Source organism: Triticum aestivum, chromosome 3B (genome assembly GCF_018294505.1).
Source record: "Triticum aestivum cultivar Chinese Spring chromosome 3B, IWGSC CS RefSeq v2.1, whole genome shotgun sequence".
Classification (NCBI taxonomy): domain Eukaryota; kingdom Viridiplantae; phylum Streptophyta; class Magnoliopsida; order Poales; family Poaceae; genus Triticum; species Triticum aestivum.
The window spans coordinates 535,685,197-535,705,002 of NC_057801.1; the positions used below are offsets into that span (position 1 = coordinate 535,685,197).

At 44.8% G+C, this 19,806-nt stretch overlaps 2 protein-coding genes and 1 long non-coding RNA gene across 4 annotated transcripts in view; 1 reads left to right on the forward strand and 2 right to left on the reverse strand.

The window, feature by feature from the left end:
- Positions 1-2,037, forward strand: part of LOC123070762 (uncharacterized) — a 2,843-nt gene extending 806 nt beyond the window's left edge. Inside the window, exon 2 of the long non-coding RNA XR_006433919.1 lies at positions 1,607-2,037. This is a non-coding gene — a long non-coding RNA (uncharacterized lncRNA). The remainder of the gene's footprint in view (positions 1-1,606) is intronic.
- Positions 2,038-3,445: 1,408 nt separating this feature from the next.
- Positions 3,446-5,506, reverse strand: LOC123070761 (putative disease resistance protein RGA3). The gene has a single exon (XM_044494076.1). It carries the CDS (start codon positions 5,113-5,115, stop codon positions 3,643-3,645), a length of 1,473 nt encoding a protein of 490 aa, XP_044350011.1. The 5' UTR covers positions 5,116-5,506; the 3' UTR covers positions 3,446-3,642.
- Positions 5,507-8,021: 2,515 nt separating this feature from the next.
- On the reverse strand, positions 8,022-9,279 carry LOC123065662 (uncharacterized). 2 transcript variants are annotated; one of them, XM_044488901.1, is made up of 4 exons: positions 8,801-9,275; positions 8,537-8,641; positions 8,379-8,456; positions 8,022-8,294 (listed from the first exon to the last, which is right to left on the reverse strand). In XM_044488901.1, exons 1-4 carry the CDS (start codon positions 9,198-9,200, stop codon positions 8,137-8,139), a joined length of 741 nt encoding a protein of 246 aa, XP_044344836.1. In that variant the 5' UTR covers positions 9,201-9,275; the 3' UTR covers positions 8,022-8,136. The 2 variants fall into 2 exon arrangements, 1 of the variants encoding a protein (XP_044344836.1); XR_006431106.1 differs by having other exon boundaries at positions 8,022-8,456; positions 8,913-9,279.
- Between the last annotated feature and the right edge of the window lie 10,527 nt (positions 9,280-19,806).

Below are 19,806 nucleotides of genomic sequence, written 5' to 3' on the forward strand. Positions count from 1 at the left end.
TAATGGCAGCTCCCCTCTCCTGTGACGCTTAGCATGATGCTTAGTGCTATGGCTTAGTTCTGGTATGCTATCCAAGAACACATGTGTCTGAAGATTGCACATTGTCAACATTGGTCATTGCAGCTCATATTTATACTGTGCTGTGTTCAGGAAGAGGCATATCCATATAATGAAAGTTTACACATATGTACTGTATATGCACATGTTGGATTTTGTTCAGAATTTGTTGATACTTCTAAATATGCATCTCGTACTTCCCCCCAAAAAAGGGGTTCAATGGAGGTTTAGCTTCAAAGCACCTCGCCCGTGGTTTGAACTATATCTGATGAAACGGTCAAGCCCAGTTCTTTTATTTTCGCTGGAGTGCAGAGAGAGTCGGAGCAGAAACACATGAACAGAGTAGATTTTAGTGAGAGGCTGATAAAGCTGAATATTTAGCATGCATATACGGATGTCGTGTGGTGTGTCAAAAAATAGTATGGAATAGATTCCGGCGAGATGATGTTTCAGCCTTAGCTTGAGATACATGAACATCCTATAGTGGCTCTCGTTGCCTCGCGATGTTATAGAGGTATATATGCTTGTGATACAGCCACACATGAACATCCTATAGTGGCTCTCGTTGTCCTGGTGAAATTAGTTCAAAAGTTTATGTTAAGATTTTGTAGTCTGTCCTAACATGTAAGATTATCGGTGCCCAAAATATTAGTGTCAGACAACATCAAAGCTTGGAGGTCAAAATGTGGTCAGCTCAAAACCGCGCTTACATCCATGAACTAATTTAATATATCTAGCAACATGTTCATGTGTCGTTTTAGATTTTTAAATGTCGAATTCACCTGACCAAAATAGTTAGAGAATAGTGTACACATTTCACCGAGAGGTTGAAGGATATCATTCTTGTTTTCACTTTGCATTCATTGTAACTTTCCGCTTGTAAAATAAGACTCTCGTTGTCTGTACCTTCTAATTTGCAACCTTGCAATTGGAGATGTCTTCTTCCAGAGAAAGAAAGGTAGTTGCACTTGTTTGCCGAAAAATATTTTTGTTAAAATTTTATAAAGGTACCTGATCAAAAAAATATGCAAGCCCAATGTGTTTGCAAATAATATTGCTAGATATTTTTGCCCAGTGGAGTATCTGAACAAAAATTATGAGCTATTTTCAGTCAAATCCCAAGGTTTATATGATTGATGTCTAATATGATTCTGCATTTTGCATGTTAACTTAAGTTTATTTGAACTTTATATGTAAATATTTTTGTTGCCTACTTCTGCCATTGGTTGCCAGTCTCACCATATGAACAGAATGCACTATTGTTTTTTGTACGAGATAAATAATGTTTTATAATCTATGTCATTATTAGTAAGTTAGGATGAGCAACAAAATAGCTGGCGGCTCTGAGAGTTCCAGCATAGAAGCATACTTTAGGTTGTGTTTTTGGATGAATTTGATTCATCTCTATTTTCCTTCTATGTGGTATGTGCAGCACACAGTCAGATGTCATTGTTGATGCATATTCATTCGATTAGATCATGAGTAATAAGATTATGAATGCTTGACACTTGTACAGACCTGTGCTAACTGAATTTTATTTTGTTATTAGGTCTGATCTCTCCCAGCACAAGAAGCTCGATGAGCGCACTAGTAACGGAGGCTTTTCTGTTGTGTACCATCAAGTAGCAAAAGTTGACGCATTTTTTACTCGTAATGCTTGCTGAAACGGCGATTATTTTGGTCCTTCATAATTAGCCTTGCATGAGATGTACCAAAAATGATCCTCTCATGATACGCTACACTTGATAAGATATGTACGTGTGTGTCTCTTCTGTTGTGTTTGGTCTGGGATCGTGCAATTTCAAATGTATGTTTTGTTATGATTTCAAGTGGATAGGTTAATGTTCTTGATGACGATATATGTGCAGTTTTGTGTGTGAACTTAATAGGACAGGGGCACTCGTACAAGTCTGAAACATTTCTTATTTAGGAAAGACAAATTGATTGATATATGAGAGATTTGAGGTGGTTATTGCAAAAGTTATGTTCTATGTGTAACTAGTACTAGGGGTTTTCAAGAAATGTACACTGGGAACTCTCCACCTAAGTCTGTACCAGTCATCTTCCATCCAACGGCTCAGGTTCATTTTTTCTATTCTTTCACCATAGGCCCTGTTTCTATACTAGTCCCCCCTGATCATCACAAAGCACTACCGGCAAGGCACCCGAGCCATCATTAAGTATGAGAGATCTACATTAAGCTTGTTTGATCCCATGTGGGTCTTATGCTACATTATTTCATGTGACTACGTCGTATGTGAAGCTACATGTTCATGGTGATGGTTTGTATCACGAACGTCGTTTTTATGGCCCACACATTTTGTTCCCGTTATAAGCTTCACGCTTTTCCACCATATGTGCCAGGCCCCGGCCACAATCAACTCCTGTAGACTGACCTAACAAGAATAGGAGATTCCATTGATGGAAGTCTCAAGATTTGTTCAAGAACATCAACGTGGATCTGTCCACCGAAAGAGCTCTATTAACAATTTCATCCAATCCTAAAGCTTGCCAAACTTATGTTGCCCTCTCACAAGTGAAGATCATATGACAGATATCTTCCATTGCAGTACAGTCGAGCGGAGATTGTGCACATCACTTGATGTGCCTGACTGCAAAGACCCTCATACCTGAAATAATGTCGTGGAGAGTTCTCTAAACAAAATAACTATCTTACCAAGTCACGACGAGATAATTAAACACCTTTTCAATGCACTTTTGTGAGCGCTACATAATCAATTATCCAACTCGTGTTAAACTTCTATCTAACTTGCAATGTTGCCAACATGTATGGTCACTAGCCATATGAGATTCCTCATAAGTTTACTATGCTAATTAGGCAGCAGCGTATGTCTTGTTATGGTCGTTGTGGCTATTTGAAAATACGTGGTTTCTAGTGGTAAAATTATATCTCCTATGCAGGTTATCTACAAGTGCGTGCAATGGCTTCAATCGTGATATTCTCTATGCGAGTGAAACAACACCCTTATTTTATGATAATATGTACACGTATGGAGCAGGAGGTCAGACATGTGTTCATCCTACATGGGTGGTAACATAGTTTATGGATATGCCATTCATCCCAATTGTCTTTGGCTACTTTCGGTCCTATTTGACTTAACCGTGTCCCTTTTTTGTTTGTGTGTGTGTGTACTGCTATTGGTGTATGCTCATTATGCCTTTTATCCTCTTGATGCCATATTTTGAGTTAATAAAAATGTCCTTTATTAAAAAAAGTAAACTCTAACTTTGCGGTCATTTTGTGAAATATATTCAGGCGGGGGAACTCACCCGGATGATTCCCAAAAAACAATCCTTTTACTTGTCATGGTGTCTGCACTACAAGACAAACTTAGTTGAGAAGATAGACACGCAACGCGTGGCTCGCTAAAATAACTTTTACAACGCCGAAATATTATCTTTTTGCGCGCATAAAAGTACTGACTCCAGCGGTTGCTGCAAAATATTACACGCGCGAGCCGCTACAGCAGGCCCTTGCAAAAACGGCGCGCGAGCAACCATACAAAGCTGAGGAACACTAGCGGACTGGCCAATACACGTGTACAAGTCACAAGGTCAACGGAATCAGACCAGCCGGGAGCTTTTCTTCCTGGCCAGCACATGAGGCACGACGGGCGTCTGCACGGAGCAGCTCATCAGGTAGGTGTAGCAAGGGGGTATCTGGGACCTCCACGCCAGGGCCTCGAACCTCCCGCTGGGCGCCGGCCGCCCGGACAGAACCTCCTGCAGCGTCACCCTGGGCACGTCCGTCTGCGCCGGGCGCGCCTGGTAGCAGCCGTAGGAGACGAAGACCTTGGACGTCCGCGCCAGCCTCCACAGGTAGACGTGCCGGTTCTTCCTCAGGAGGTCGTGCGGGTGCTTGCCGAACAGGTGGCGGTGCTTCTCCGTGTACTCCCTCATGTTCCGGAGGATGCTGCGCCAGAACCCGGCGTCCAGGTTGGCCCTCAGCAGGCTGCACGCGATGTTGCCGCCGATGAACGACCCTTTCTCCTCCGCGCATATGTCCATGGCGATGGCGACCAGCCTCGGGTGGTCTTCCGGGTTCGCGCCGCCGAAGGCCAACGTCTTGAAGTAGTGCCAGTAGGCCTCTGGGCTGAGGACCTTGAGCCTGAGCGCGCGCTCTGTGCCCAGCCTCTGGGCCGCCTCCGACCTGCTCGTCACTATGATCCTGCTTCTGCCCCCCTTGCAGAATGCCGAGGAGCGGAGCCTCCTCCACCTCCCCTCGTCTGGAACCTCGTCTTCGCCCAGCTCGACGATCACGAGCGAGGCTTTGTGCGGGTGCGAGGCACGGCCGTGGTGCTTAATCAGGCCATGGTCTCCTGGGTCGCTCAGCTTCTCGTCCTCCAGGTCGTCGCCGCTCATGAGGAGGATCGAAGAGAAGTGGCTGCGCACCCTGTCGTCATGGCAGACATGCTCGACGAGAGTGCTCTTCCCGACCCTGGCCGGACCGACGACGGGGAGCACGCCGACTCCACCCTCCGCTACTCCTTCTCGCAGCAGAAAGCCGATGATCTGCTCCATTTCCTTCTGCCGGCCGAACATGGACCTCTCCAGTAGCAGGTGCGCGCTGTAGGGCTGGCGGCAGACGCGGGGATAGCCCTTGAGGAAGACGACGAACTCCTTCATGTCGGCGATCATGCAGCCGAGCCTGTCGACCACGCGCCGCACCTCCGCGGCGCTGTCCGCGGCACCGAAGCAGAGGCGCTTGGCGGGGTTGAGCCTGGACAACACGGACGAGAGGCGGCACGGAGCCGGCGCGTCGTCGGCAACGGCGTGGCCGCGGCCGCACGTGAGGGCGTCGAGCATGTAGTGGCCGCCGTACATGGCCTCTCTGAGCACGTCGAGCTGCCGAAGCATGGCCTGGTTGGTGATGCGCCGCCCCTCGGCCTCCTCGACGGTGACGCTGGCGCGCAGCAGCGCGAGGTGCAGCTGCTGGACGCTCTCCTCCGCGCTGCCCTGCTGCAGGTACCTCTGGACCAGGAACGACACGGACCTGCCGAGCAGGTCGCTCAGGATCGCAGGCAGGAACATCTCCATGGTCACAGGAGCAGTGATCAAGGTATGGGTGGGGTGGAGTGGGCTGTGCAATATTCGGATCAAAGCTGGAGCTTTGCGGTTGCTTTGGTCTTCTGTGCTTGGAATAATCGTCCCGGCCCGTTCCAGGATTTCGGGATACCCTCTCCTCTCCTCCTGGCTTTTGTGCTGCAGGTGTGGCGCCGTGGCGGGAACATACACATCACGCCCATGTTCATGAGCTCTGACCACTCAACAGCGTAATGGAATGGAAGAAAGGAGCATAAGTTTCGCCGTCGGGATGGCGGCTATGCACGTTGGCTCTTTTAATTAGCCATCACATGGGCAGGGTCTGACGCTCAGTCGACGGCGACCTTGCCGGCGCGTACTACTACGTATTACCCATTTGCCCCAGCCCCCAGGCTATCCGCACACATCAGGATCAGGGCATCAGGAGCTTATCCGGCTCTTCCTAGCAAGTTGATATTGCAGTTGCAGGACAAAGAAGAGAAGATGCCGGGCGCGGATGCATGCACATAAGGCGGATTTCACTGTCACCATGTGGTACGCGATTCACTGCAATTTGTCCCGTTTGTCGGGTGTGGTTGGCTTGAGCCTTTGCGTCTTCCTCATCAACTAGTAAGTTGCCCGTGCTACGCTACGGAATCACAAAGATCGGAGTTCAGGTGAAACATTGTTTATAGGAGTAGTCTATGTTGCTACAAAACAGTTAAAAAATGTATGAGACATTGATCAGGTGATGTTATATTGTTGATAGGTATACAGCGAGCACAATCAAACATAATGTCTCCAAATGATATATCATTTCGTCCAAGCTAAACATTTTCTCCTCCATCTTCACCATGGAGAAGACTTGTTCTCCCAATGTACTTTTAAACAAATAGCATGTAATATGAAAACCCCATATAATTAATAACGAGTGATGAAACACATGTGTCCCTGTGAATAAAACAACATTACCTTATTAGCCTATGGATTGGCCAACTCTATTTTACTGGACAATCAGAGATACTATATTACTACTTTTTCGGTGAACATAAGTCCAATAAGATGTTAAACAATGCCCATACAGAAGAGTGTAAATCAATTAGATGAATATATGGGTGTCTGGTCTTAATTAAGTTTCTTCTTGCATTTATATGGCAGGACATAGGAGTACATGATGTATTCTTGCTACGTTTATCAAAATAGAAGCAGTGAAAGCTAGGTATAGCCTACAGGCATACTCTTATTGGGATTTTAAATGGTAGAGAGCAGGCGTACCGACCTAAAATGAAATGCTTCTAATGCCTAGCAGAGTAGCGTAACAGCCAAACGAAAACCCTTCTAATGCCTAGGATCAAAATAAACCGAGGAATAAGCAAAGGGTTATTATGCCCAATTAATCTGCATCTTTGCAAAGCCTTCACCTAATTTTCCCCAAGGAGAACCAAAATCTAGGGAATCAAGCAGCATCCACATGTGCGATGAAATACTTTCTCCTCAACACCAAAATGTCATCAATGTTGGCTAGAGGAGGAGAGGATGACGGGCTATGAAGAAGGCATCTAAGCGGTCCGACATCCTTCATGTATGCACAACGTGAGCAACCTCAACGGAAAATCAAGGAATAAGCTTATATTAGATCACATCCATGGTTCTTGAAGTAAGGTTCCACATGATCAACGGCTTCTATTTTGAGAATTTTGAAGCTATCTGTTCAAAGGTGACAACAATTCACAACTCAGGCTAGTATATTAGGGTGATTGGCATTGACAGCCACAAACCCAAGAACTACAGTGACTGCTGGCCTTGGTGGTGCGAGCTAATACAATTGACGGCGACGGAAACAACTTGCCATAATTCAGTTAACCTGAACAAATCGACTTCCGAATGTCAATCTTTCAGGCTAAAGATAAACTGAACCTTCCACGCTGATGTCTGTCTGAACTCTGAACAAATCAACAGCTGAATGTCAATCTTTCAGGCTCAACATACACCTAAATGTCTATCTGAATTTTAACTATGGGTGAGTGCAAGCGCAACAGCTTATGTCTATCTTAATTTGAGAAAATATGAATGTCTAACTTTATGGGCGAGTGCACACGCAGCACGAGCACGCCGGCACGAACACCAGCCTGACGCACACATCAGGATCAGGGCATCAGGAGCTTATCCGGCTCTTCCTAGCAAGTTGATATTGCAGTTGCAGGACAAAGAAGAGAAGATGCCGGGCGCGGATGCATGCACATAAGGCGGATTTCACTGTCACCATGTGGTACGCGATTCACTGCAATTTGTCCCGTTTGTCGGGTGTGGTTGGCTTGAGCCTTTGCGTCTTCCTCATCAATCATCATGGCCATATGCTCGAACCAATCCAAGTTTTGCTGCATTATTATTAGTCGGCATCGTCGGACCGGACGAAAGGTCTCTTCTTGCGGCGGTGTGGCTTCTAGACGGACGGCAGGGGAGCATAGCGTGCGAATCCCGGCGCGACGGCGGCCTATTTTTGGCGGCGCTGTCGGTGCATTTCTGCAGGTCCTGTGCTCGTCCGACTGGATCGGGTGCGCTCAGGATTTTTGGCTGTGTTTCTCCACACTGGCGCGATCAGAGAGGGCCCAGCACCAGCAGCAGTGCCGCAGCAATGGCTGTTCTGCCGGCGAGCTCACAGTCACGGCGCAGCAGCGCCGCTCCGGCTGAGGCCCAGTGCTCAGTGCACACAAAACCCGCCAAGAACAAAATAAAAACGGAGACATAGAACGAAGCCAAAATGCCACAGATATACTCCCTCCGTCCGAAAATACTCGTCATCAAAATGGATAGAAAGGGATGTATCTATAACTAAAATATGTCTAGATACATCCCCTTTTATTCATTTTGATGACAAGTATTTCCGGACGGAGGGAGTATATAGTATTTCCAGCAAATGCTTGAGTGCTAGCATACATCACAATCATTAATCACTCTTCACTACTCACACAACTAATTAACATACATTAACTGCAGCTTTTAGACTGCTGAGCAAATGCAGCTTTCACACAGAGATCAAATGCAGCTTTTAGACTGCTCTTCTTCCTGCCCGTCCACGGTGTGTTCTGGTTCTCCACCCTCGCCTTTCAGAGCATCCTGACATGAATCCTGACAACAGTGATCTTGCTCTTGAAGGAGTTGGTTCTGGCTGGAAAGCGCCATGGAGTAGTAATCTGAAAGAACACGTCACTGGATTCAGGCAATTCTCAAGCAATGTAATTGTTGATCTCTCAACAGAAGTTTATTCGGGTGTTCACCAAACAGAAGGAGCTGCCTGTGTGTGTATGCCATCCGATATCCACGAGCCGAGCACCAGAATTGAGCAACGAAATTGCCTGTCGGTAATCAACCAATCATGTATGAGGACAAGAAAGGACCTCAGACTCTGTTGCAATCACCGTGGCTACTGGCTAACCATGCAAATCTTGGTTGCTCATCAGGATTTGTGCTTCTAGATGCAAACATCCTGAAAATCTGCCAGTAAGCTTCTTGACGCAAGCACAATCTAACCCAAGAGCTTCTGTTGTTCAACCATTCACATCCCATCAGGCAAATGAACAACCAATTTCCCAAAACAATACATGTGGAAAAGGCTAGCGGCAGATTGGAGGATAGTTCCCCAGAAAAATAACAAACTCCTTCAAGTCAGCAATGGCCTTTTCTAGGGTAGCAATCATACCTTGTAGGTCTTCTATGTTGTTACTACCAAAGGGCACTGCTTTTCTGTAGTTATTGGACGAACGAAGACACTTTGCTGCACTGAACATAGATAATCCAGAGAAGTGACTCACCTCATGCTCGTCCCCTCTCCCTTCTTGAAGGTCTCGACATTTGAAGTTATCAAGCATATAGTGGCCTCTGTGCATCCCTTCTATCAATATCCCCAGCTGCTGGAGCATCTCTCGATTGTTGATAAGCCTTCCCTCGGCCTCCTCAGTGATGGTATGGGCTCTTAGAAGCAACTGATTTAGCCGCTCCAGATTCTTGTCGACGTCTGGAAGCTGCAAGCATTTCTTGATGGCAAAGGATACAGCTCTGTTGACAATATCACCTATGACTGCAGGGACAATCATATCCATTGTGAACCTCCGTCGAAGTTGCCGCGATGAAATGGAATGGTAGCGGAGATACCAAGTGGTGGTGGTCTAATATGCCGGGTTTCCCTAGTCTTTCTTTAATGCCCGAAATCTCAAAAGTGCACGCGCACTTTTTTGCGAGACCGAGCGGCCGGCTGTCAACCACACGATTTCAATCACACGCGTGCATCCCCACTTCAGATGTCATCTGGTCGGGAGCCCACATCGTCATCCCATTCCAGCCAGCCGGCCTGCCCACCATCCACCCCGCTGTCTCTCACTGTCTCGCATCTCCCCAAATTCATCTGGATCCAGTCGCCGTCGGCTCCTCCGAGCGCGGCCCTCTCCGGATCCGCATGACCGCATCCACAAGCCGGCCTCCTCCTCTGGCTCGACCCCGAGATCCCCCACCCGGAACCTTCCCGGCGACGGTGCGGTCCAGGCCGCCGTGGAGCCATGGATCTAGGCCATGGCCCTCCCTGCTCGTACCTCCATCCCCTCTACCACGGTGAAGACGAGGCCCTAGCACTCGCCTCCCCCACGAGCTCCAGGCATGAGGTCCAAGACCCGCCTCATCCAGATCGGGCCGCGGTGTCGCGCCACCACCACGTGAACCCGGCTGCCTCCTCCGCCATTGACGACGTCCACACGGACGGCCGTGCACCACCAACACCACCACCTCTCCCCCGTCACTCGGCTACATGGAGGACGTGTAGGTGCTCCCTGCGGCCTCTCCTCTCTCTCTCTCTCTCTCTCCATAGTTGCAATGGATGCCTGCAAAAAAATTTAAGAACAAGTACGAGCTAGCTAAGGGATCAACAGAATCCAGCACCAGATCACCTGATGCAGTAATTCAGGAACATCATTTGCTTTTTTGTTTCTGGTATTTGATCTGATGCATTTATACCTGACATGGGTGTTCCTTCCATTGCAATGATGGGATTAGTCTGCATTTCGTACATCAATTTCTAGTTTGAGTTGCTATGGTCGACCAGAGTTAGGTGTACAAGTTTGTTGTCTGACTTAATGTGTAACTATCTCACAATGATCAATTCATAATGTGGTTCGTGTTAACTAGTAGCATAAGTTCATCAGGATCATTATTCTGTGTTCTATCAGGATCATCATTTTGTGTTGTATCAGGGTCAATGACCAATCTGGACGGTCTCTTTTCAGATGGTAGTTGAACGCGGAGAAGGGAGATACTAGCATGCTTTGCGTTCGTCAATCTGGACGGTCTTTCAGGTGGTGTTTGAACGCAGGGACGGAAATACTAGCAAGCTGCTGCTGATGATTTTTACACACATGCCTTGTACGAGCTCATGGCAGCTCCGCGCGGCTGTGATTCAACTTGGCCTTGTACGAGCTCATGGCAGCTTCCCATCAATATCTGGTATGTCATGTCAGAAAATGCAAGTTGTTTTTTCTACTGCCGCTCAAGTTGCACATGCACTTGTATCAGTACGCATTTTTGATACAGCTTAATCTTATCTCTGTAGCACACTCGCTAGAAGGCCGTTGATTTGGATGAAATTGGGTGTCCTACATTCTGCTACTTTTGTGCTATGCTTGTTGCCTCTGTATGCTTCAGGTATAGAAAATCCTATCCACTTTCATGAAGATACAAAGACTAGATGACATTTTTGTTTAAGCCTTGTTTAAGTTGATCTATTTTGCTATTCATATTTTTTTGTTGGCATGTGTAGCAGTTGTAGTTGCACACATAATAGTTCTCAGTTGGATATAACCATCAAGCAGTTACACAACACAACAATACTAAATTGGCTAGATGAATCTAGCTCTCACATTGCTTACTTCAATTTAGCTAGACGCGGGTCATTGTAAACTCGACCAACTACTATTTGTAAACTAGAAGCATGCATACTCTCGTCCGCATATGTACAGTACTTTCGGCATCTTGCTCAAGGAGCTATGGTGATTAGGATTAGTGGTGAGTTTGTACAGCGATTAGGGTTGAGTTGGATTTTCGCGGCGGGTTGTTCTAATTTCGCAACTATTGATATGGTTCAGCATCCTATCTTGATCCATCTATTTTTGCCTAGACTACTATTGTCCCGTTAAACATGATACTCTCTCTAGAGCTTCATTACATTATGTACCTCTTTTTTTCTTGTAAATGCATCTGTGTGGTTTCTCTGTTTTCTCGTAAGTTGCCACATGTAAGTAACTAGTTGGCTAGTTTGTTGTAATAGTTGCACAGGAACGCAAACGTAGTTGGATGACTCATATACATATCTCAGTTGGCTAGCCAACTTATGAAGTTGCACACTAAGGGCTAACCAGTTGCACAAGCGATGATATTTAGACTTGGGAAATTTACTTGCGATGTTGATTCAACTTGGGTTTCTATGGCAGCTGAAGTAGAAAATGCAAATTTTGTAGCTTAACAGTTGTAATCTTATCTTACCAGATATTGATGGGAGCAATCAGACTTTTGATGTCTATGCAGTTCATCTATGTTATCGATAATTTTTCATTCAGTCATCTAATCTACCTCCACTTATGCGTGTATAGTCTGCTACCTTACCCAAATAGTACTAGTACTGAAATATTAACAACATTTTCATTCTCACAGATTGTTAACTCAACCCCTTCTAGGTATTTTTCTAGGAAAAACAGTCAAATTCATTTGTACAGATGCATCACTTTTGTGATCCTGCTAGCCAATCTCTGGTATGATGCTTGAATTTTTGATGATTGGAGTGTTGATCTGTACAAGAGTTTTTTAGAATTGTGATCTTCAAGTTTTTTAGAATTGTCCCAAGAGTATGTAACGACTTGGCATCCTCAGACTTTCTATTTGCAGAATAGTATCTAATTAGTTGGCAACCTCAGTAATTCTAGCTGCACAACAATATACAACTAGTTGACATCCTCAGCTTCTCTAGTTGCACAAGAACTCAGATTAGTCCCATCTTAAAAAAATTGAGGATTGCTGAAGAGTATGTAACGACTTGACATCCTCAGGCTTTCTAGTTGCAGAATAGTATCTAATTAGTTGGCAACCTCAGTAATTCTAGTTGCACAACAATATACAACTAGTTGACATCCTCAGTTTCTCTAGTTGCACAAGAACTCAGATTAGTCCCATCTTAAAAAAAATGAGGATTGCCCGAGAGTATGTAACGACTTGGCATCCTCAGGCTTTCTAGTTGCAGAATAGTATCTAATTAGTTGGCAACCTCAGTAATTCTAGTTGCACAACAATATACAACTAGTTGACATCCTCAGCTTCTCTAGTTGCACAAGAACTCAGATTAGTCCCATCTAAAACAAATTGAGGATTGCCCAACAGTATCTAACGACTTGGCACCCTCAGATTTTCTAGTTGCAGAAGAGTGTCTATTTAGTTGGCACCCTCAGCAATTCTAGTTGGACAACATTATCCAAGTGGTTGACATCCTCAGCCTCTCTAGTTGCACAAGAATTCAGATTAATCCCATCTTAAAAAATTTGAGGGATTGTCCATCAGTATCTAATGATTTGGCACCCTCAGGTTTTCTAGTTGCAGAAGAGTATCTCTTTAGTTGGCACCGTCTGCAATTCTAGTTGGACAACATTATCCAAGTAGTTGACATCCTCAGCCTCTCTAGTTGCACAAGAATATCTCATTAGTTGGCATCATCAGCATTTCTAGTCGCACAAGAATATCTCATTAGTTGGCATCATCAACATTATCCAACAGTATCTCATTTTCTAGTTGTATTTTTAAAAATATCAAATGAAGGGTATCACCAGCCTTTTTTAGTTGGCATGGTTAGTTATATACTTGCACAAGTTTTCACTCAACTGTTCTTTTTTTAATACCCAGAATGTCAAAGCAGAAGTTGAGATGAATGGAGAGAATCCAGACTGCCCGTCACAGGCTGGTAGGATAATGGCGTCCCCAGGGAGATTTGTTAAGTTGAATAAAGAACTGACTCCAATGCAAGGAGCAAATTTGTGTGAGAGGCTATTCGGGGGGTCTTCCGAACGTAGCTGAGACGCTGCCTACGGAGCTGACCAAGTACCTAGTGCAGTGCTACAAACCAGAAACTTCAAAAACCACAGCCGTCACAGTTGTACATGTTTGCTAGTATAGTTGGTACATCAAGGCTTCTCTAGTTGCACATAGTATGCAAAAGTTGGCACATGAAGGTTTTCACCTAGTTCCACATGTTTTTGCTGGTTTTATGGTCCATTAATCTTCTGTCTTTTTCACCCTCCAGAATTGCACATACTATGCAAAAGATGGTACAGGAGTTCATACATAACACATAGTAAAGGGAAGCCTGTTGGCTTCAGTGCCTGGGGGATTTTTTTTGCTGGTAACAAGATCTCCACAAGGAGGTTGAGAGAACAGCAGGTAGGGAGGATCAACATGCATAGAGGGGAAGGGGAGGGATATGAGAAGGGGAAACTCACAGGGTTTTTGTTGCAGCTTTTTCCCTTGATTTCCTCAGTTTGGATCTCAGCTTCTTCTCCTTGCCATGACGATCTAGGGGTTTTCCTTAGCAGACAACCATTTTTCGTGGGTAAAAGAAGATCTTTGGGGAAGGAGGAAAGGACAGGAAAGGAGAGGAGAGAGAGCTTTTGTAGCACTGGGGTGGAGGCGTGATCGGTTGGCGGAGCTGGCCGCTCCAGGACGCCCGCCTGGTGCGCGCTGGTCGTGGGGGACCGGCGGTTTCCTTTTTGATACGGGGGACCAAAATTTTCCTTTTTTGCCGGCCGCTCGGGACTGTTTCTGTTGTGCGCTCTCGACAGGAAAAAGGCGGCCGAAAAGTGGTGGGGGTGAGCGCTTTCCTTCCTGGGACAGGGGGGACAGGCCGTTTCCTTTTTTGCCTGGCCGCTCGCTAGACGCGTCCTTCTTTAATGCCTGAAATCTTAAAAGTGCACGCCCACTTTTTCGTAGGAACGGGCGGCCGGGCTGGTTACTTACATGTGTGTCTTTTTTTGTCAGCTAGTGAATGTTTTTTGTTAGCATTAAATGCGTACGGACTAGTCCTGGAAACAGATTCACGCACATTTATTTTGGACACTTCAATTTTTAAAAAGTCGTATCTTTTAAACCACACGTCGGAATTCAGATCCGTCTTCACCGTTGGATTCATCGCGACGAGATCTTCGAAACTAGATCCCGCATGGATATGTTTCGACGAAATTTTTTTGATGCCAACTTTGGCGCTGTATTGTGCAACTTCAGTACTGCTTTGTGCAACTTTAGTACTGCATGGTGCAATTTTTTTCAAACCCAGTTTTTTGGAGCTGCATCCTCAGTAGTTGTCGTTGCACACATAGTAGTCCTAGTTGGCACATACATGGCCACATAGTTGCATAATCTGGTCCGCATAGTCGCATATGAATTATCATAGCTTGTAATGTAGTCTAGTTGCACACACATTGATGTTTAGTTGGCTTGTAACATAGTCTAGTTGTGCACACATTGATGTTTAGTTGGCAGGAAGACTAGTTGCATACACATATGCTTAGTTGGCTTGTAATATAGTCTAGTTGCACACACATTGATGTTTAGTTGGCAGGACACTAGTTGCACAAGCATTAATATTTAGTTGGCAGCACTAGTTACACACACATATACTCAGTTGGCACGGCAATGTAGTCTAGTTGCATAATGCAGTACTATAGTTGCACCATATAGCACCAAAGTTGGCATCAAAAAAAATTCGTTGAAACATACCCATATGGGATCTAGTTTCGAAGATCTCGTCGCGATGAACCCAAAGGTGAAAACGGATCTGAATTCCAACGTGTGGTTTAAAAGATATGACTTTTTAAAGATTTAAAAGACGAAAATAAATGTGTTTCACGGACTAGTCTGTACGCATTTGCTATACGCATTTAATGCTAATAAAAACATCCATTAACTAACAGAAAAAGACACACAATAGATAATTGCTATTTATAAATTATTAGAGGACCAAAACTTGCAATTTTGGGCCGGCCGCTCGCAAAGTATAGTGAGCAGCCGGCCGCTCGCTAGACCGGTCCTCTTTAATGACCCCCTTTAACATATCACTGTCTTACCTTCTGATAGTTGCTAGAGTCCCAAAATTAATTAATGCCAGAGTCCAGGAACCAAGATAGACTTTTTCCTTCCGAAAAGGAGGTTGAAACCACATAGCCATATTTTATTATAGTTGATGTAAGGCAACGAGGCCCAAAACATCAACGGTATGGAACATGGGCAACCACGGTCAAACCAGTACAAGACATGAAATGAACACCTATGATTAAGTTGATTTCTACCGCACCGATGCCTCCAAGAAAGAATTAAACGTTCTCGTGTAAAGTGGCATTGTCTTGGATGTGGCGCTTGTCTGTTTGTCTTATTACCGAGCAACATCAGAACATGTAGCTGCTTTTATTTCGAGGAGAAGAACCAAGACGGCAGGTATACATCAGAAGGAAATGAACCCTCTACATTGCCTTGAGAGTTCAGAAAACTGCACAGTGTCAGTGTACTTACCACTATTTTGGACTACTGCGTCGGAAAAGGAACGTGAGCTGTGCTACAATTAGTGCTAGAGTGCTCCTACGGTCTAGCAGAGTTTTGCCAATCCCTTTCGGGGTGGATGGATCGGCGTCGGAAAGGGGAAGGATGGCACCAACAGACAGCAAAACAGACTGGTGACTGGTGACTGGAAAGGGGCAGTTGGTGGTTTGGATGCCAGCAGAAATTAACATAGATCCTAATAATCATACATGTTGGTTTTGTACTATAGGAACACGTCAAGAAAGCGTAAAATACGATACCAATTACCAAACCTAGGAAGTGAAATAGTAGCCAGAAATCCATCGTCATATCTAGTCCTCTACACATAGAAAGACCTATCCCTTGAAAAACACATAAAAAGACCTGTATTGCTCTCCTGGACACTAACATCAATCTGATGAAAATGCAGCAGCTGTCCGTAGCTACTACGCTCAAATCAAAAGCTAATCGATACTCCCACCATTCACAAATACAAGATGTTTTAGATATTTCAATATGGACTACATACGGATTGAAATGAGTGAACAAACACACTAAAGCGTGTCTATATAGGTCCAATTCAAAAAAAAAGAAGAAGTTAAAACATCTTATATTTGTGAATGGAGAGTATTATGGTTTACATCTGCGGGAGGTTATTGACACGTTATCATCAAAGAATGACACTGAGAATCTGAGATAGTAGAGCGGTAGACAGATGACATGTCACATCTTGCCACCCTCGACCGGTCGACTGCACTATACTGTAGCAATAATTGTGCATTTCTGCTCCTCTGTGAAAGAGTCAGCCATGCTACAACTGGAACACTCTTCTTCCAACAGATGAGAGCGAATCAAACATTGCTGAGAACAGAGCGGATCAACATTACTAGTCACACAAGTCAAAGGGATTGATTACCTATCGCATCGGCGTAAAGATGATGCCGCGACCCGCCGCGTCGGGTGAGCATGCGAGGTTGGCGTCCGGGCCACTGGGAAAGGGTCAGAGACGGCAGCCGAGCGGCGGCGATAGCGGAAGGTCTTCTGTCTGCCGGTGAATCGGCACCGGCGACCACTTCCAGCCACGGCGCCGCGCAGCCGCCCACGCTGGTCGCGCCCGCGGTCATGGGCATTTGCTGCTGCGGGGAACGGAACAAGTCTTGCGAGCAACGAACGGGGACCTCCTCCATTGGCGGCCTCCCCGCACAGAGGAGCCCCGACTGGGCCGGCCCATGACGAACTGTAACGGCGATAGGCTAACCCCCACTTCCTAGCACTACGTAAAAAATGGCCAGCCCATGTAAAAACAATTCTGATTCTCGAAAAAAATATAAAAAAATTGTCACCGGTTTTGAAGTATTTGTCTGTTTTTTCGGGCGATTTTCTGTTTGGTTTTCCCAGCCTGGGTTTTGCTCGGTTTTCACATTTCTCTTCTCCTTTTCAAAATGCCTGAACTTTCTTCAACTTTATGAGTATTTTTTGAATCTGTGAACCCTTTTTTTTCTCAAATTCATCAACTTTTTCAAGCTTTGTGAACTTCATATAATTTCACATTTTTTGGAAAAAAATGAACCATTTCAATTTCCTTAATTTTAAGACAATTGTGAAATCTTTTCAAATTCATGATTTTTTTTAAAATGTGATTTTTTAAAATAGGAAAGTTTTTATGTATTTTCCAAATTCATGTTTTTCTTGAAAGTCAATGGTCAACTGTTCAAGGGTCGACCATGTGAACCGCTCAACGGTGGACCGATCAACTGAGCGAATGAAAGGGACGATTAAGCAGGCACTCGATTGTTAAGTTGGCCCATGCGGGAGAGGCGTGCAAGCGCTAGTAGCGCTAACTGGCGCTGAACGCGCCAAAGAGGAGGTATCGTGTTCAATAGCAGAGCGACGCACATGGGGCAAACTAACTAGGCCGGCCCATTGGCATGCTAGTGCCAGCTAGTTCATGTTTCTATGTACCACTATATAGTGTATGAATAACTTTGAGTATTTGTCTATTGGATGAAGCTGATCCAACGGGTAGAGGTGGCAAATCCGAGTTCTTTTCGCCATTGGATATTCCTTCCACCACATTGGATTCCGCCACGTGTACTAATCTCTATCTCTACTACTACTAGTAAGTTGCACGTGCTTTGCACGCCATGTAGCGACCAGACTTCAAACAGTCTGATATCTGTGCATCAGTGTCATCCCTGGATCGGTAATGCTGACACGCACAATACTTGAAGGATTTATAACAGAGTAGCAATCACACACTTATTACATTGAATGTCTCAAAAGAGAACTTATTACAATAAATATGGCTTAAGATCATCTAAATAGATAACAGCGGAAGGCTTGGAAGATAAAGTGAGTCCATCAACTCCAACGGCATCACTGAGTGAAAGATCACGACCTAAGGCACCTTACTCGTCGTTTGAAAAGTCTGCAACATGAACGTTGTAGCCCGAAACGGGTCAGCACATGGAATATGCTGGCAATGTAACACAAGAGAGTAATAAACAGAATATTGCTATCACTACATGCATATATGGCTGGTGAAAAGCTCTATGGTTATAGTTTTACATAGTCAATTTTTCCCTACAATAAAGGAATACAATTTTTTTAACTATCATGGTGGTTGTTAAACATAGAGAAGGTTCACCCTACTCAATCCCAATTAAGCATCATCATTAAACCCAATCAAATTATATTAAGAGTGATGAGATCCACATGATAATCCAAGAACCAGATACTCAAGATGTCCATAACCGGGGACACGGCTAACCATGATTAGTTTGTACACTCTGCAGAGGTTTGCGCACTTTTCCCCACAAGACTCGAATACATCCATGGTCGGAGAAACGAGATACAGTCTTTCTGAAACAATAACTCTTTACTCCGGGTGGACAGTTACACCTACTTTCCCCTACATCTGCTAGCCCACCATTGAAAGAGGTCTTGCAACTTACTCAACTATGCTAGAGCCCATAATAACTTATGGCTGCACACGGAAGTTTTTAGCATGAATAATCTTATGATTCCTTTGAGTCTGGGTGGCGGTCCATAGGATAATCACACGGTACCCCGGGATTTCTAAAAAAACAGGCAACACTGGGTTCCCCAGGTGCCTCAATCCACCCAGTGTATTAGAGTATCCACCTTAAGTTAACCATTAAATAACAATACTCACATCTGTCATGGATACACTCACCCAATCCACGTCTACAAACATAGCATAGCAATATAAGCAACGTAGAAGTAACTCCCAAAGGTTTGATAATAAACAGGATATTAGGTACTACCTCATCTACTTCCCGAAACCCACATATTAATCAGATTCTAACCATGAAATTGTTTGAGGATTGATCTAATGCAATAAAACTGGATAGTAAAAAGGTATGATCAAAGTGTTACTTGCCTTCCTGATGATCCGTGAAACCTAGGGACTCCTAGTAGCACGCTTTGCACTCCGGGTACTATCGCAAACAAACAAGCATACAATAAGCACTCAACTAGAAGCACGGGTAAAACTCAAATAAAATATTTAACCAGAAATTTCAACTTAAGAACTTCTGTTTGCAAAAAGAATTAAATCAAACGAAGCAACGAAACTCAAACTGCGAAAGAAACAAGCTCCGTTTACTATTCTGGACTTAAGTCAAATTTTACAGTAGCAAAAACTTGTTTAAGTTGGTTAAACAGAAAGATGGCTTTAAGACAAAACTCTAAGCGCTTGAATCGCCTGATTCCGATAAACGAGCGAAAAGATAAACTAAAACGAAAATCAGGGCAGAAATCGTGATCGAAAATAATCGTGAAAAATCCCTGGAAAAAGAAAAACTGACGAACAGGCTAACGAATGAACGTTCGATGTCTGCACCTAAACGGTGAAAATGTTCGTTAAAATGAACGAATGAACGGGCGTTCGCTAATTAACTAAACCAAAAAACCGAACCGGATTTGAAAAAAGAAACAAATCTAGGGTTTAAAAAAAACCGATTGGTTTTTCGGAGAAAACCAGCGGCGGCGGCTATACCTCCGGCGAGGTCTTGCGAGGCGGGGCGGCGGGCCTCAGTGGGGCGGGACGGGCGACAGCGGCGGCGACTCCGCGGGGCGGCGGCGACGACGGCG